The following is a 17,765-nucleotide window of genomic DNA, read 5'->3' as shown; positions in this document are numbered from 1 at the left end:
TAGGAAGCTTTTCCTGATGTCTAACCTTTAATGGGCTTAAATTGCAGCAATGGCGATTACTTTTTGTGTTGTCCTCAGTGGATAAGGAGAACAATTTATCACCCTTCTCTTTATGACAACCTTTTATATACTAGAAGACTTATCACATGCCCCAAGATTTCTCTTCCCAAACTAAACAAACCCAATTTTTTCTTTGAGTAGTGTCCCTGTGGGTGCTCCATGGTAGGTTTGTTTGTGTCTCCCCACTGCTGATTGTAGAACTTCAGTAGTAGTGTTCATTAGGCCCACACATGCGCTGTCGGTCTCCCCTCGTGCTGCGCCACGAGGCTAGCGAGCACACGCGGGCTAAGCCTCCTCAGTTACTTCTCAACTGCCCCTTATTAGAGATGGATTTTGCTTTATTCACTTTTATATAGTTATTTTGTTAATATAGTATAGTTTATTGTTCTTTTCCCTCTTATTTTATCCCACCAAAACTTAAAAAAAAAAACAAAAACAAAACTCCCCCCAAAACTTCATTTTCCTGCTTTTTTTTTCCCTTCCAGGGATCCTTCCCCCCCACTCCCCCATTGGGTATACCCGGTTCACCAGCTTTCAAGAAGCGCCTCACTTGCAAGGAGGCAATTCCGATTACAGACAAGGACTCTTAAGTGCATTTGTCGCCTTGGGGAGGGCCACATCCAGAAAAAGTGTAGTCTCTGCCAGCAAATCTGGCCACATTCCCATAAGGACAGACTGCTCAGGCAGAAGATTATTTTAATGGAGGCTGCTTTCAGACCCACGCAGAACTTGTGCTGCAAGTGCCTGGATAGATGTGAATCTTCTCCACAGCCATCTAAGGGGTGTGGATCGAAGAAACAGACTGCTGACCCCTCCTAGAAGTCATCTTAGAGGAGAGCCAGAAGTCCCCAAAAGTGAGCCCTGAGATCTCCATAGGCATTCTCCATCTTGTTCGGTTTCTTGGACACCAAGACCATCTTAGTCCAGAACTCATGGCTCACAGAGACCAACAGCAGTCGGTACTGTTGACATGTCCACGGACCTGATGGGCACGGGCACTGAGTCATCGGCACCGAGAGACAGGAGTAAGCACTCCACTAAAAAGGCACCCCCAATACGCGAATCATTATCAGTACTATCATCAATGCCTCACCCGGCACCAGAGCAGGTCGTATGGACAAGACCCCTATCTGCCTCTGACACGCAACACTGGGGCAGTCAATACCAACAGAATTCTTCCACTCCAGCAACCTCCGTATATCAGATGTACTGGGATCCCTGCTTCTTGGTACTGCAACCTCTGCACTGAGCCTCTGCTTGGCATGGGAATTGTCACCCCTGCCATGCCTCAATCCCCAACTCTCTAGCGAAAGTTCAGACAGTGTGCTGGAGGAAAGAACATCCCAGTACTCCTCTCAGGCTTCATATGGTGCTCAGTACAAGCAAGGCCCATACCTGCAGATGTTCCCACCACCGAAATCATGGTACAGCCACCCATGGGCACTGCCACCACGCTCTATGCCACCACTATCCCCGTGGTCTTATTGGGACCCGTGGGAAGCATACCGCCAACATGTCTCTCGAGCTCCAAGCCTCGTCTGGGATCCCTCAAGGCATACCCCTTCAGCCGCGGCTTCCAGAGCTTTGGAACCTCCACAAGACATCCTGGAGAAACAGGAGGATGATACTGGGGAAGAGGTGACACTGAGGACCATATCTTCCTTCTTTCCTGACTGTTATGCCTTCCCCACCATATCTGGCAGACCACTTTCATCTCTTCCAGGAAGTGGCAAAGAGGATGGTGGACACCCTTAAGATACCATTGAAGGAAGTCAAGGACACCCACCATCAGCTCTTTGACATCCCCCACTCCTCGTCCTCCTCCAAGATTGCCCTCCTGATTAATGAGACTATTTTAGACCCAGCAAGAACAATATGGCAAATCCCGGTGATAGTAGGACTGACGTGCAAGCGAGCAGACAAAAAGTACTATGACCCATGAAGGAATCTGAATTCTTTTTCTCCCACCTACCACCCAACTCCATCATGGTGGATGCCGTCAACTCATGCGGCTGATGACATGAGTCGAGGGCTACTCCACAAGACTGGGATTGAAAGCGCCTGGACCTTTTTGGTAGGAAGGTGTACTCTTGGCTACATTCCATTTCCGTATCACCAAGTATCAGGCCTTCACAGTGAAATACGATTATATTAACTATTCAAAGTTGAATGACTTTACTGAGTTGGTGCTAGAGTCACACTGTGACCAATTTAAGGCCATTATACAGGTGGGACAAGTAGTGGCAAGGACAAAGCTGCAATCAGCCCTCAACATTGCTGACAAAGTAGCTAGCTTAATTTCCATGGCAGTGGTGATGTAATGAACATCATGGCTCCATCTGTCAGATTTCCTGAAATCCTGCAGTCTACTGTTGAGGACCTCCCCTTTGAGGCCACAAAGCTCTTTGCAGAGAAGACTAACGCTTCCCTTCATACCCTGAAGGATTCGTAGGCTACATTCCAGTCGTTGGGTATCTACACGCTGGGACAAAGGAGACAATTTAGTCCCTAGTCCCAGCGTAGACCATATACATCCCAATATCAACCTCAGTGACAATACAAACTGCAAAGGAAGAAAGCAAAATTCCCCAAGCAGAAACTATCTGGCTTGCATTCTTCATTGTCCCAGCCCTCTATGTCCAAACACCAGTTTTGACAGGCGGGTCGAAGCACCACTGGACCACTCCCACCAACTGATACAGCCGACCAATGCTTCACACCCATTTGATCACCGAGTGGCAGTATTCCGCAGTGCCTGGAAACGCATAACATTGGACTGATGGGTCCTAGAAATCATTTGAACTGAGTACTCCATCTATTTCAGTTCCCTACCCCCTCCACAATACCCTTCCCTGTCCCTCTTCAGGGATCCTTCTCATGAGTTTAGAACAGTGGGGGAGGGATAGCTCAGGTGCGGGAGGATAGCTCAGTGGTTTGAGCATTGGCCTGCTAAACCCAGGGTTGTGAGTTCAATCCTTGAGGGGGCGATTTACGGATCTGGGGCAAAAATTGGGGATTGGTCCTGCTTTGAGCAGGGGGTTGGACTAGATGATCTCCTGAGGTCCCTTCCAACCTTGATATTCTATGGTTCTATGACAAGAAGTCAATAGTCTCCTCCAGTTAGGAGCCACAGAACCAGTACCTCAACATCTACAAGGAGGAGGGTTCTACTCTCTTTATTTCCTAATACAGAAGAGGAAGGGAGGTTGGAGACCCATACTAGACCTCGGAGCTCTCAACAAGTTTGTCCAGGCTCAAAAATTCAAAATGGTCACTTTATCAACAATCATTCCAGGATTGGAACAGGGAGACTGGTTTTCGGTCCTCGATCATCTCTATCCTACTGGCTCACAGACGATTTCTCAGATTTATCCAGGGACAAGACCACTACGGATACAGAGTGCTTCCCTTCAGGCTATTGTCGGCCTTGAGATTATTGTCCAAGGTTCTCTGGGTGATAGCCACTCACGGTGTCAAGGGATAAAGATTTACCTTTACCTCGATGATTGCCTCCTCAGAGCCTAATCTCTCCAGGAGGCTCACCGAGTCACCAAAGCAACTATCCACTGATTTATAGAGCTGAGTCTACAGATCAAAATCCAGATGTCAGCTCTCACTCTGGTGCAATTCCTGGAATTCATAGAGGCTGACTTTGACTCGTTACAGGCCAGAGAACTCTTTTCTCAGCACTAATTTCTTTCATTAGCCACACTTAGAGACGCTGTTCAAAGCAGCCTAAAAATATTAGTCAGACTCTGCCTCCAACTCCTGGGGCACATGGCAGCAAGCACAACGGTAATACCACATGCCAGGTTTCACATGTGATGCCTCCAAATGTGGTTCAGCTTGGTCTACAAACAGGGACAGGCTGGACAAATCCCTGTCGCCACCCAGCAGGGTCAAAAACTCCTTAGACTGAAGGAAGAGCCCAACCAACATTTGCAAAGGGATCCCCTTTTCCCAAACCTCGCTGTCATTGCTGCTCACCACCAACACATCACTGATATGGTGGGTTGCACATCTAAATGGCCTCACAACACAAGTGGTCACCCATGGAGCTGTCCCTTCACATCAATCTCCTCAAGCTAAGAATGGTCAGGAACGCCTGCACCCATTTCCTCCAGCTGATCAGAGGATCACACATGAAGATCCTAACAGACAACATAGCCTGCATACAATAGTCAGGGGAGAGCCAGATCACCCTCCATATGCACCGAGGTGATCAGGCTATGCAACTGGTGCATCTCCCACAATGTTACATTGCCTGAACACAAAACTTGATAGTGGAAATCTCAGTTGCAAATTCCCATACAACCATGATTGGGAGATAGACCTGATTGTGCTTCATGACATATTCAGCTTATGATGGACACAGTCCACAGACCTGTTCAACACTCACCTGAATAAGAAATGCCCATGCTACTGCTCCAGAGTGGGGATGGGTCAACGTTCCCTGGGCGAGGCCCTCCTCATCCCCTGGGAGAAGGACCTTCTCTTTGTCTTTCCTCCATTTTCCCTACTTGTGAATGTCCTGCTGGAAATAAAAAGAGATGGAACCCATGTCATTCTGATTGTTCCTACTTGGCCCAGAAAGACCTGGTTTCCCTACCTGTCACAGCTTGTGACATGCCTGCTGATCTCTCTCCCAGCCATACTGCACCTCCTCGCAGGACAGAAAATGCACCCTAAATCCCCACTTGGGATTGTCTGCCTCAAGGCATGGCTCCTGCTTGGTTCCAACATATAGAAAACTCCTGTTCAAGAGAGGTACAAGAGGTTCTGTTGCACAGCAGAAAGTCCTCGACTTGACGCACTTACCTGCAGAAATGGTGCACGTTTCAGACTTTGTATTCTGTCCAGCAAATCTCCCCAACATCCGTGATTCTTCCATATATCTTAGGCCCGATTTCTTTAAGGTAAATGCATAGTCTATCTCTAAGCTCTCTGAGTTCACATAACAGCTTTCCACCAACCTATTGAGAGATGCTCAATGCTGTCACACCCAACCACTAATCGGTTCCTCAAGGATATGGTGAACCTTTTCGCACCATCTCGACTTCCTGCTCCTATGGGGGACCTAAACCTGGTACCAAAAGGGTTGACTAGACTGCCTTTCAAACCCATGGGCACCTGTTTGCTGGTGTACCTATCAATGGAGGTGATCTTCCTTTTGGCAATTACCTCGTCCAGGAGAATAGGAGAGAGAGCAGCTTTGATGGCATATCCCCCCTACACAATATTTTTTCTGGACAAGGTTATGCTCAGGACGCATCTAAAATTTATCGCTATGGTAACCTCTCCATTTCACATGTATCAATTGATTCACATTCTAATCTTCTACCCCAGGCCTCACCAAGACAACAGGGAGGCTATATTACATACCGTAGATGTCAGGAGAGCCCTGGCTTTGTACCTGGATAGAACAAAGGCCTTAAGGAAGTCCCGTACACTTTTCATTTCCATTGCGGAAAGGTCCAAGGACCCAGCAATATCAGCCAAAAGGCTCTCTAAGTGGGTCTCGAATTGCATTAGACAACTCCTCCAGACTCTATTTGAACACGCTCCATGAGGTCAATCTCCTAATCCGTTGCCTTCTTCAAGAGATCTGTAGAGCAGAGACATGGCCATTAGTCCACACTTTTGCACAAAATTGTACGATCACTGGGGATTCTGCCTCCAGTGCCAACTTCAGCGCCGCAGTGCTGTCATCTGTAACTGACTCTGCCCCAAAGTCCCAGCCCACGAGTAGGGATATTGCTTGGGAGTCACCTACCATAGAGCACTCATACAGACACAACTCGAAAAAGAAGAGGAAGGTACTCACCTTGTGCAGTAACAATGGTTCTTTGAGATGTGTGTCCTACGGGTGCTCCACAACCCACCTTTCTCCCCTCTACTTCGGAGTTCTTGTCAATGACTCTGTGGTAAAGAAGAAACTGAGGAGGGTAAGCCCGTGCGCACTGGCTAACCTCATGCATGAGCCTAACGGACACTACCAAAGTTCTCTGATCAGCAGCACAAGGACACAAGCACACCTACAATAGAGAACCCATCGTGGGACACATCTCGAAGAACTATCGTTACTGCACAAGGTGAGTAACTTCCTCTTTTTCAGTCTTTCCTTGTAGGTAATGTTTTCTAGACCCTTAATCATTTTTGTTGCTCTTCTCTGGACTTTCTCCAATTTGTCCACATTTTCTCCCAAAGTGCGGTGTCCAGAACTGGACACAGTACTCCCTTTGAGGTCTTATCAGTGCTGAGTAGAGTGGAAGAATTACTTCTAATGTCTTGCTTACCGACACTCCTCCTAATACATCCCAGAATATTTACTTTTTTTGCAACAGTATTACATTGTTGACTCATATTTAATTTATGATCCACTATAACTCCTAGATCCTTTACAGCAGTACTCCTTCATAGGTAGTCATTTCCCATTATTTATTTTTGTAACTGAGTATTCTTTCCTAAGGTAGTACTTTGCATTTGTCCCTTATTGAATTTCATCCTGTTTATTTCAGCCCATGTTTCCAGTTTGTCAAGATCGTTTTAAATTCTAATCCTGTCCTCCAAAACACTTGCAATCCTTCCCATCTTGGTATTATACTCAAACTTTACAGGTGTACTCTCTCTGCCGTTATCCAAATAATTTATGAAGATATTGAATAGAATTGGACCCAGGACAGATTCCTGTGTGACTCTACTTGATATGTCCTTCCAGCTTGACTGTGAACCATTGATAACTACTCTTAGTATGATTTTTCTAACCAGTTGTGCACCCATTTTATAGTAGGGTCATCTAAACTATATATCTCTAGTTTTCTCATGAGAAAGTTATGTGAGACAGTATCAAAAGCCTTACTAAGTCAAGCTATATCACATCTACTGCTTCCATCCTATCCACAAGCATTGTTACCCTGTTGAAGAATATTAGGTTGGTTTGACGTGATTTGTTCTTGACAAATTATGTTGACAGTTACTTATCACCATATTCTCTTCTAGATGTTTACAAATTGATTGTTTGTTTATTTGCTCTATTATCTTTATGGGTACAGAAGTTAAAACCACTGGTTTATAATTCCCTGGGTTGTCCTTATTCTCCTTTTTATACACAGGTACTATATTTGCCTTTTTATATTCCTCTGGTATCTCTCGCATCCTCCATGAGTTCTCACACATAATCGCTAAAGGCTCAGAGATCTCTTCATTACAGTTCATACTAGTATATGTAATAAATGTGAAATTTAGTTCTATCTAGTACAGATACGTTAGTATGAACTGAATCAGAAAAAAGTGATTTGTTAAAAATATGGTTCTTTAAAGCAGAGTGTGGATCCACTGTATTGGGCTGTATACAGGGATTAAAGGAACAAAATAATATTTAGACCTAGATTATATAAATGGATCCATCAACTGCGTTCTATGCGAGCACACAGATGTGCCTGGATTAATCAATTCGCAGGATCTTGCCCTTAGTGAGTAATCTTTTTTGCCTCAAGAAATATGCTTGTATCTTGTGTATCTTGGGGAACATGTATATATTTTGGAGGTCTGATAGCTACTCTACCATTAAATATGAGTTGAGTTTTTCAGGTAAGAGGACTGAAATCTCTTTTTTTAATCCTGTAGATTTAATGTAATCACCACATTTTAAATGAACAAGCCCCATTGAATTTCCAGTAATATTTTTTCAGATCCATTTAGCTAAGCAACCACACATGATAATTACCTGTGCACTATAGTGTAGAATGCAAATATTTACAGACAATATGTTAAAATTTATTCCCTTATTTTGCCATTACAGTAAGAAGCTCTGCCAAGAATAGCTAATGGAATTTCCCAGCTCTGTCAGCTACTTTCTGTTTCTGTTGCTGCCTGTAAGCCTTCCTAATTCTATCTGAGCTCAGCGCAGAGGCCTGGTAAGCCAGGAAGGAGAAATTGACAGCATGGGAGCCTGGGGTTTAAGTCTGGAACTCTTAAAGTTTCCATTCACTCTAAGTTACAAGCATATTTTTTCCCAAATAAACATACCATACCATCCTTTTCTTATTGCAACTATGCTCACCTTGTGAATAAGGCACTTAACCAGGTACAAGAAGAAAACAAGCAGTCAGGCTGTACTTTAATTTCAAACTCAACGTAGGCAGGAAGAAGAATGCATTGGTTTTATTATGTCATCTTGAGGTCACTCTTAAGTGTAGGTCTCACACATGGAAGCATGGTGCAGCATCTGTCATGCCCCAGGCTCTCACGGTTGTATTTACCTCATTTGATGTTCCATTTTTATTTTGCTGAAATGAAATACTGTTGGATGTTAATATTGTTTGATTAATCTTTCATTTGAAATTAAGGATGTTAGATAACTTATTCATAGGGTTCTTTTATGCTGTTCACAAAGATGTGGCTTCTTAAACAAAATGTTTTGTATGAGACTAGAAATCTTTGATTTCTTGTGACTGGGTGCTCTACTCATCACTGGATGGTGCCTCTTCCTGGTGGTTCTGGGGATTACCTCTGTGAGGCTGACACCCCTTTCTGCAGTTGCACTCTGTCTCTTCTTCTCACTCTCTGTCTGCAGCCGCTCTCTTGCACCAGGAGCTGCTGCTGCTTCTTCGTGACTTGGCCCTCTGGCCAGGTCACTATGGTCCTCACCTTCCAGGGTATCAAAGTCTCTTATGAAAAGGCTCAGGCAGTCTTCCTATCCCCTGCCCAGCTGGTGCCACTTCCCCAGTGGCTGGTATGGGAACCTGGCCCCACCCTCTATTCCAGGTTCCAGCTCAGGGACCCTCTAATCAGCAGCCAAGGTCTGTTCCTTCCTAGACCTGCTGCCTCTTTCCCTGAGCCTTTCCTACCTTTCTGGCTCTCCCCACCTCAGGTTTGCCAGCCTCCCAACTCCCTCCTAGTAGAGTAGGGTAGAGTAGAGTAGCTGTAGGCTACCTGCCTCTAGCTTTAATCACACCTACCTTCTCTCAGGGAGTGACTGCAGACCCCTTCTGCTATCAGTTCCCAGGCTAAAAATATGCTTATGAATGTAAATGTGACATAACTGGAATATGTTTTATGCTAGATATGCCGTGTAACATATCTTTGCAAAGCTTATGTTCTATTGCATGTATTCATCCTATTTGCATGCATGTATCATTTTTATATCTGAAGTTATGAGCATTGGCTCTATTCTTGTATTTAAAGTGTTTGCTGTAGAAAGCACCTAAGGCAGATTTGATCAACATATTGTGAAGGGGTTATTCAAGTAAATGGAAGTACTTGGTGAACAGTGGACCTTGATAGATGTCAGTGCACATCTGAGCTTTCCTGGGAACGTCCCTGTAGAGAACTAAGTTATGCATGGACATTTGACTTGCCCATGTGACTCCAAGGCTCCATCTTGTAGTTGGAATTCTACACGGGGGAGAGAGGGGTTTCCACCCACAGGAGAGAAACTACAGTAACTCCTCACTTAACGTTGTAGTTATGTTCCTGAAAAATGCGACTTTAAGCAAAACGATGTTAAGCGAATCCAATTTCCCCATAAGAATTAATGTAAATAGGGGGGATTAGGTTCCATGGAATTTTTTTTTGCCAGACAAAAGGCATTATATACATTTTAAACAAGCAATTTAATACAGGTATAAGTTTGAAACAATTTTAAAGAAACAATTTAATACTACAATCATCATTGCGGAGTATGAAGCTTGGCTGAGGTCGTGGAGTCAGAGAGTGAAAGAGGGTGGATTGTTCAGCTGCTTCTCTTGCTGTACTTGCTGAACTTTCTGAACTCGAAAAAACACATCTAGAGATTTGTTGTTTTTTCTTTTTTTTTCTCTGTAAATTTCTTTATAGCAAGTTATTAGATATGGGCCAAAAGAAATCTGATGAGGTTCAACAAGGACAAGTGCGGAGTCCTGCATTTAGGATGGAAGAATCCAATGCACCGCTACAGACTAGGGACAGAATGGCTAGGCAGCAGTTCTGCAGAAAAGGACCTAGGGGTTACAGTGGACGAGAAGCTGGATACGAGTCAACAGTGTGCCCTTGTTGCCAAGAAGGCCAGTGGCATTTTGGGATGTATAAGTAGGGGCATTGCCAGCAGATAGAGGGGAATGTGATCGTTCCCCTCTATTCGACACTGGTGAGGCCTCATCTGGAGTACTGTGTCCAGTTTTGGGCTCCACACTACAAAAAGGATGTGGAAAAATTGGAAAGAGTCCAGCGGAGGGCAACAAAAGTGATTAGGGGACTGGAATACATGAGTTATGAGGAGAGGCTGAGAGAACTGGGGATGTTTAGTCTGTGGAAGAGAAGAATGAGGGGGGATTTGATAGCTGCTTTCAAGTACCTGAAAGGGGTTCCAAAGAGGATGGCTTTAGACTGTTGTCAGTGGTAGCAGATGACAGAAAAAGGAGTAATGGTCTCAAGTTGCAGTGGGGGAGATTTAGGTTGGATATTAGGAAAAACTTTTTCACTAGGAGGGTGATGAAACTTTGGAATGCATTACCTAGGGAGGTGATGGAATCTCCTTCCTTAGATGTTTTTTAGGTCAGGCTTGACAAAGTCCTGGCTGGGATGATTTAATTGGGGATCAGTCCTGCTTTGAGCAGGAGGTTGGACTGGATGACCTCCTGAGGTCCCTTCCAACCCTGATATTCTATGATTCTATGATTAGATGACCAACTCCCCTAATCACTTTGGAGCTGTGTTCCCTCTCAGGATCGTCATCACTCAGAATTTGCAGGCCAGCCTTAACCCGCCTCTTCTCCCCCCCCACCTCCTCCCACTTTATCATAGAATCATAGATCATAGAATATCTACCAGCGTATCTACCACTCCTCCCAGTTTAGTGTCATCTGCAAACTTGCTGAGAGTGCAATCCACACCATCCTCCAGATCATTTATGAAGATATTGAACAAAACCGGCCCCAGGACCAACCCTTGGGGCACTCCACTTGATACCGGCTGCCAACTAGACATGGAGCCATTGATCACTACCCATTGAGCCCGACTATCTAGCCAGCTTTCTATCCACCTTATAGACCATTCATCTAGACCATTATTCTTGCCAGCAAGTTAAAGAAGTCTGTGGGAGACCGTGTCAAAAGCTTTGCTAAAGTCAAGGAACAACACGTCCACTACTTTCCCTTCATCCACAGAGCCAGTTATCTCGTCATAGAAGGCAATTAGATTAGTCAGGCATGACTTGCCCTTGGTGAATCCATGCTGACTGTTCCTGATCACTTTCCTATCCTCTAAGTGCTTCAGAATTGATTCCTTGAGGACCTGCTCCATGATTTTTCCAGGTGAGGCTGACTGGCCTGTAGTTCCCAGGATCCTCCTCCTTCCCTTTTTTAAAGATGGGCACTATGTTAGCCTTTTTCCAGTCATCTGGGACCTCCCCCGATTGCCCTGAGTTTTCAAAGATAATGGCCAATGGCTCTGCAATCACATCCGCCAACTCCGCATGCCGAATCCTTGCTCCTCCCCTCTCCCTGCCCTGCCTCCTGAGTGCCGCAAAGCAGCTGATTGCCGCAGTCAGGAGAGGGATGGGGGAGGAGTAAGGATGCGGTACACAGGCTCTCCCCTCCCTCCCCTGACTCCTGCCTGTAGCAATCAGCTGGTTTGCAGTGTTCAGGAGTCAGGGCAGGGAGGGGGAGCCTGTGCACCAAGTCCTCACTCCTCCCTCCTCCCGAATGCCGCAAACCATCTGATTGCCGTGGGCAGGAGGCGGGGGGAGCAGGGGAAAGGTGCTGATTGGCAGGGTCTACCAGCAGGCGGGAGGCGCTGGGGGGGGTGTAGGGGAGCTGATAGGGGGTCTGCCAGCTGTTGACAAAGCAGGCAGCCAAACGACTTTATAGCGGAGCATTGCACAACTTTAAGCAGAGCATGTTCTGTAATGGAGCAGGGACGTAAGATCGAAACAACATTAAGCGAGGGGGAGTTACTGTATATAAAGTCCTGGGAGACTCCACCATTTTGTCTTCAGCTGGCTCAAGAGGTAGCCTCTCCACCCCCAAAGGATACCTAAAAGAAACTGGAACAAAGGATAGTAACCTCAGGGGTGCGAGTGATTGCTGGACCCAGACTAGAAGGAGACTAGTCTGTAAAAGAAGCTTATTAGAACATCTCTGAGGATGAGATTTCATCTGTAATCACTTTCTTACTGTATTAGGCTTAGACTTGCGTGTTTTATTTTATTTTGCTTGGTAACTCACTTTGTTCTGTCTGTTATTACTTGGAACCACTTACATTCTACTTTTTGTATTTAATAAAATCACTTTTTACTTATTAATTAACCCAGAATATGTATTAATACTTGGGGGGGGGGGGGCGGGGACAAACAGCTGTGCATACCTCTCTATCAGTGTTATAAAGGGCAAACAGTTTGAGTTTACCCTGTATAAGCTTTATACAGGGTAAAACGGATTTATTTGGAGTTTGGACCTCATTGGAAGTAGGGTATCTGAGTGTTAAAGACAGGAACACTTCTTAAGCTGTTTTCAGTTAAGCCTGCAACTTTTGGGGGATGTGGTTCAGACCTGGGTCTGTGTTTGTAGCAGGCTAGTGTGTCTGGCTCAAAGCAGGAAGGGCACTGAAGTCCCAGGTTGCCAGGGAAAAGGGGCTCAGAGGTAGTCTCAGCACATCAGGTGGCAGTTCCCAAGGGGGTTTCCTGTGATCCAACCCATCAGAATATTAAAATGTAATACTTCTGCAAGATGTGATTTGTGCACATATTTTTAATATTCTAGATAAAATTATTTTTAAAAAAATCATAAAGTATTATAAATGAATGAAATAAAAGGAGATATTGTGAGCAAGTGTGTGCTCACAATAAATTGCAATGGCACTCTTCAGGTAATTAGTTTCCGTGGCACAAATCTCAGGTTCTAAGAATTACTTAAAATTACAGGATTTTTATTTTAGTAAAAATTCTTTGTGCAAATTCTGTATAAGAATTTAATTTGGCAAAAAGAAATAGTTCTGTGCCAGAGTAGGCTTTTAAATAATATTTCATCTGTAGTTGCATCTAAGCCTAATTGATCTGTTTTCCAGGTTTTCATTGTGGATAGAGAAACTATTCCATCAAATACAACTTAAAATATTTTTAATTGTCAGACATTTTTGTAATGTATTAGAATCCATGGAGGATAAATTGTGCTGGGAGACAAGAGTTAAAAGGAGTTTTCACAATTATTCCTCTTGTTATACTTCTTGTGCATTCTTATAATTAAATAGCACATAAAGGTTGTTTTCACAATTATTTCTTTCTCCTATAGGTAACTCATAATCAGGAAAATGTGTTTGATCTGCAGTGGATGGATGTCAGCATTCTGTCACAAGAATATATCGAGCCTCTCTTGAAAAATATGGCATTACATTTAAAAAGACTTATAGATGAAAGAGATGAACATTCTGAGGTATGTTGTATGTGCTTTATTATTTAAAAATAAAAAGTATAAGAAAATACCTTTTTAAAATTAAACAGTTTGGAATTTTTGAAAATAGATAATATACGTTCTTTGAACTTTTATCAGTTGGCAGCATGGCTTGAAATAACACTTCTTCAAGTTGTTCCATATCTCAATTCCATGTTAGGTGTGTGCGTGCTCACGTGCATGGTCATTGGAAATGTTTCCTCTAGTGGTATCTGTTGGGCCAGCTCTGGAGCCCCTTGCTTACGTGCCAGCATACTGGGCACTGTCGGCCCTGCGCCCTCTCAGCTCCTTCTTTCCACTAGTGATGGTTGTTGGAATGCTCCTTGCTTTCACAAGCCCCATAGTGGTTTCTTTCGCTTGGACTCTGAGTTTTTCTTCTACATAGTTATTGTAGTTTTAGTTTTATAGTTAGTAGTCATTAGTAGCGGAGTCCCATTGGGGACATAGCCCCAGGGACAGGGTACGCCCTGGTCCCTGGGGTTTAAGCCATATGCTGCATGCAACAAACCTATGCCAATCAGTGACCCACACACAAGCTGCCTATGTGGCTTGGTGAGGCATATGTTAGAAGTGCAGGATCTGCAAGAATTTCAGACCATGTATAGAGTCCATGTTAGAAAGGAAAGGTCACACAGCCTCATCTCTAGACACACAGAAAGACACCACAAACTACTATTATTATGTGAGAATCCAGAAACAGGAACGAATTTCGTAACACTCGCAAGTTATTAATCATTTCAGTGCTGGACATACCCCCCACAACAGAGCGCAGATACATCTCTTGCCTATTCCTTCAGATATTTATCCCAGCCATTTAGAGTTTTGTTTAAATTGTGTCTCAGCCAGTTTACTTTCATCCAGTTCCCAATTTTGATCAGACATTTGTCAGATAGAAAAGCCATAGAATTTGGATTAATTGAGAGGATGACAATAGTTTTATAAAAGAGTCTGACTTTGATACAATATTCTTTCTGAGCATAGACTGAACATTTTTGAAGTCATAATTTTATATTGTGTGTGATACAGCATGGCCAGAGGTGAGATATGTAAGCCCCAGACCAGGGGGATGAGGTAGATGAGGCTTTCTTCCGGCAGCTCACCGAAGCTACTAGATCGCATGCCCTGATTCTCATGGGTGACTTTAATTTTCCTGATATCTGCTGGGAGAGCAATACAGCGGTGCATAGACAATCCAGGAAGTTTTTGGAAAGCGTAGGGGACAATTTCCTGGTGCAAGTGCTAGAGGAGCCAACTAGGGGGGGCGCTTTTCTTGACCTGCTGCTCACAAACCGGGAAGAATTAGTGGGGGAAGCAAAAGTGGATGGGAATCTGGGAGGCAGTGACCATGAGTTGGTTGAGTTCAGGATCCTGATGCAGGGAAGAAAGGGAAGCAGCAGGATACGGACCCTGGACTTCAGGAAAGCAGACTTCGACTCCCTCAGGGAACGGATGGGTAGGATCCCCTGGGGGACTAACTTGAAGGGGAAAGGAGTCCAGGAGAGCTGGCTGTATTTCAAGGAATCCCTGTTGAGGTTACAGGGACAAACCATCCCAATGAGTCGAAAGAATAGTAAATATGGCAGGCGACCAGCTTGGCTTAACGGTGAAATCCTAGCGGATCTTAAACATAAAAAAGAAGCTTACAAGAAGTGGAAGGTTGGACATATGACCAGGGAAGAGTATAAAAATATTGCTCGGGCATGTAGGAATGATATCAGGAGGGCCAAATCGCACCTGGAGCTGCAGCTAGCCAGAGATGTCAAGAGTAACAAGAAGGGTTTCTTCAGGTATGTTGGCAACAAGAAGAAAGCCAAGGAAAGTGTGGGCCCCTTACTGAATGAGGGAGGCAACCTAGTGACAGAGGATGTGGAAAAAGCTAATGTACTCAATGCTTTTTTTGCCTCTGTCTTCACTAACAAGGTCAGCTCCCAGACTGCTGCGCTGGGCATCACAAAATGGGGAAGAGATGGCCAGCCCTCTGTGGAGATAGAGGTGGTTAGGGACTATTTAGAAAAGCTGGACGTGCACAAGTCCATGGGGCCGGACGAGTTGCATCCGAGAGTGCTGAAGGAATTAGCGGCTGTGATTGCAGAGCCATTGGCCATTATCTTTGAAAACTCATGGCGAACGGGGGAAGTCCCGGACGACTGGAAAAAGGCTAATGTAGTGCCAATCTTTAAAAAAGGGAAGAAGGAGGATCCTGGGAACTACAGGCCAGTCAGCCTCACCTCAGTCCCTGGAAAAATCATGGAGCAGGTCCTCAAAGAATCAATGCTGAAGCACTTGCATGAGAGGAAAGTGATCAGGAACAGCCAGCATGGATTCACCAAGGGAAGGTGATGCCTGACTAATCTAATCGCCTTTTATGATGAGATTACTGGTTCTGTGGATGAAGGGAAAGCAGTGGATGTATTGTTTCTTGACTTTAGCAAAGCTTTTGACACGGAGAAGTTGAAGCAGAGTGCTTTGGTGTTGGAGCAGAGAGCAGTTTGGAGGGAAACAGAGGAGAGTTTGGAGAAGTGCTGTGGCGGGCCAGAAGACCACGACCCTAGGTAAAGGGAAACCTGGCTTGTGCAGAGCAGAGGGACTCCACAGACAAGGGGTTGGGAGAAACCTGGTCCAAGCAGAGAGAGAGGGCAGGAAGCCCCACAAGCTGAAAGGCCAGAGAGGGAAATAGCCCATGGGAAGGAATAGCTAATTCAAGTGGTTTGCCGTTATCCCTAGGGCCACTGGGCTGGGACCGGAGTAGAGGGCGGGCCCGGGTCCCTCTTCCTCTCCATTCCCCTTCTCTGCGATACTAGTGGCACAGTTAATACCCCAATTCAGGGGTGAGAAATGGCACCCTGAAACCCCCCCCCAGAAGAGAAAGTGTGGGACCCATCATAGGAGTACCAGCAATTTGCCACATGTGTTTTGAGCTGATTATCCACATATGTTAATTTCTCCAAAACAATGTGGTCCAATGGACTTTGAGACTTGGAATCCAAAAGAGTTTCACTCCATAAGCCAATTATAAAATAAAAAGAGGCAAATGTTTATGGCTCCTTTGATTTTACAGAGATGTTCACACTAAACAATATTCTCCCCCTCCTGCTCTTACCTCCTTCCCCCAGCAATAAAGAATGTATTTAAAATACCTGTGTAAATCTCCTTCTGTTTTCTTGGTTTCTGGCTGTAGCTCTGATCTTTAAGCAGTATTTTGATCTAAGTAAAGCAAAGTGGGTTCTGGGGGGGACCAGAGAAAGGAGGTTGTAGTAGGAAAGACAGGAAGCAAGGGTGAGTGTTTTAGTAGTGTAGTGAGAGGGAAAAGTGAAATATTGGAAACAATATGGAGGAGGATGCAGCATTTTTTGCATACATGTTGGATGTACAGGTCTAAAGAGAGGTTGAAGTCAAATATGATGCACAGATTACATGACACAGAAAGGAAGGGATTGGCATAGAATTTACAGGCAGCTGTATATATAATTGTTGGAGAGGTGTATCACATGATATTCAATAGGGGGCCTGGAATACACCATACTCCCACTACTGCTGTCCATTAGACTCAGAAGTTTTGATATTTGGGAGCTTCTGTGGTTTCATGATAGGAACAAGATGCCCGGGAGTGAGACTCCTGTGTGATGTCCTCAGAGAAGCAGAAATAGACATGTTTGGATATTGAAATTTAAGAAAAAACTGTCCCCATGTCCATACGCATTATGATGTCTTTAATTATATGATCACATAATGTTATTTCTGAAGAGCTCCTACCTCATTAACTACAGTCAGTTTATCCTATTAACTGAGGACACTCACTCCCCATCACTTCCTCAGTTCTCCATGTGGTCTGCGACGGAAGTGGGAAGAAGGAAAACTCAAGTATCAGTGGTGGAAAACGCAAGCAGACAGAGTTGCACAAGGAATCTGTATGCCTTGACAGTGAAAAAAGCACAATGGGTCCTACCTTTCTTTCACCATAACAGCTGCTAATCATGCCACGCTGAACACTACTCCAAACCTTGAATCATTTGATCTACTGAGACTGCCTCAGTTCAGCTCTAGAACTTTCCTTTGCAAAGTCTTCTCAGAGAAAATTGCCTGCATCCAAGGTGATTTTTCTGGACTTGAGCAATACATTGGATGCAGACTTGATAACACATCACCTTCTTTTTCTGAGTTTGCTCTGTTTCATGACAGGAAGACACAGAAACACAGCAGGAAATCACAAAATGAGAGAAATGGTCAATACCACCCAAGTGGAGGGAAATCTAATATCCACCCTAAAGCATTCTGTAGTCA

General features: G+C 44.5%; 1 protein-coding gene across 9 annotated transcripts in view; it reads left to right on the top strand.

Annotated features, from left to right (window-relative positions):
• The window catches only part of CCDC88A (coiled-coil domain containing 88A), a 366,404-nt gene that overhangs the window by 136,161 nt on the left and 212,478 nt on the right, over positions 1–17,765 (top strand). For all 9 annotated transcript variants that reach the window (XM_075127191.1, XM_048842828.2, XM_075127192.1 and 6 more), the window contains exon 7: positions 13,326–13,466. In XM_075127191.1, the coding sequence (XP_074983292.1) occupies positions 13,326–13,466 (141 nt within the window). The remainder of the gene's footprint in view (positions 1–13,325; positions 13,467–17,765) is intronic.

The sequence above is a fragment of the Caretta caretta genome, chromosome 3, assembly GCF_965140235.1.
Source record: "Caretta caretta isolate rCarCar2 chromosome 3, rCarCar1.hap1, whole genome shotgun sequence".
Taxonomy (NCBI): domain Eukaryota; kingdom Metazoa; phylum Chordata; order Testudines; family Cheloniidae; genus Caretta; species Caretta caretta.
This window is presented reverse-complemented; position numbering and strand designations above follow the sequence as displayed.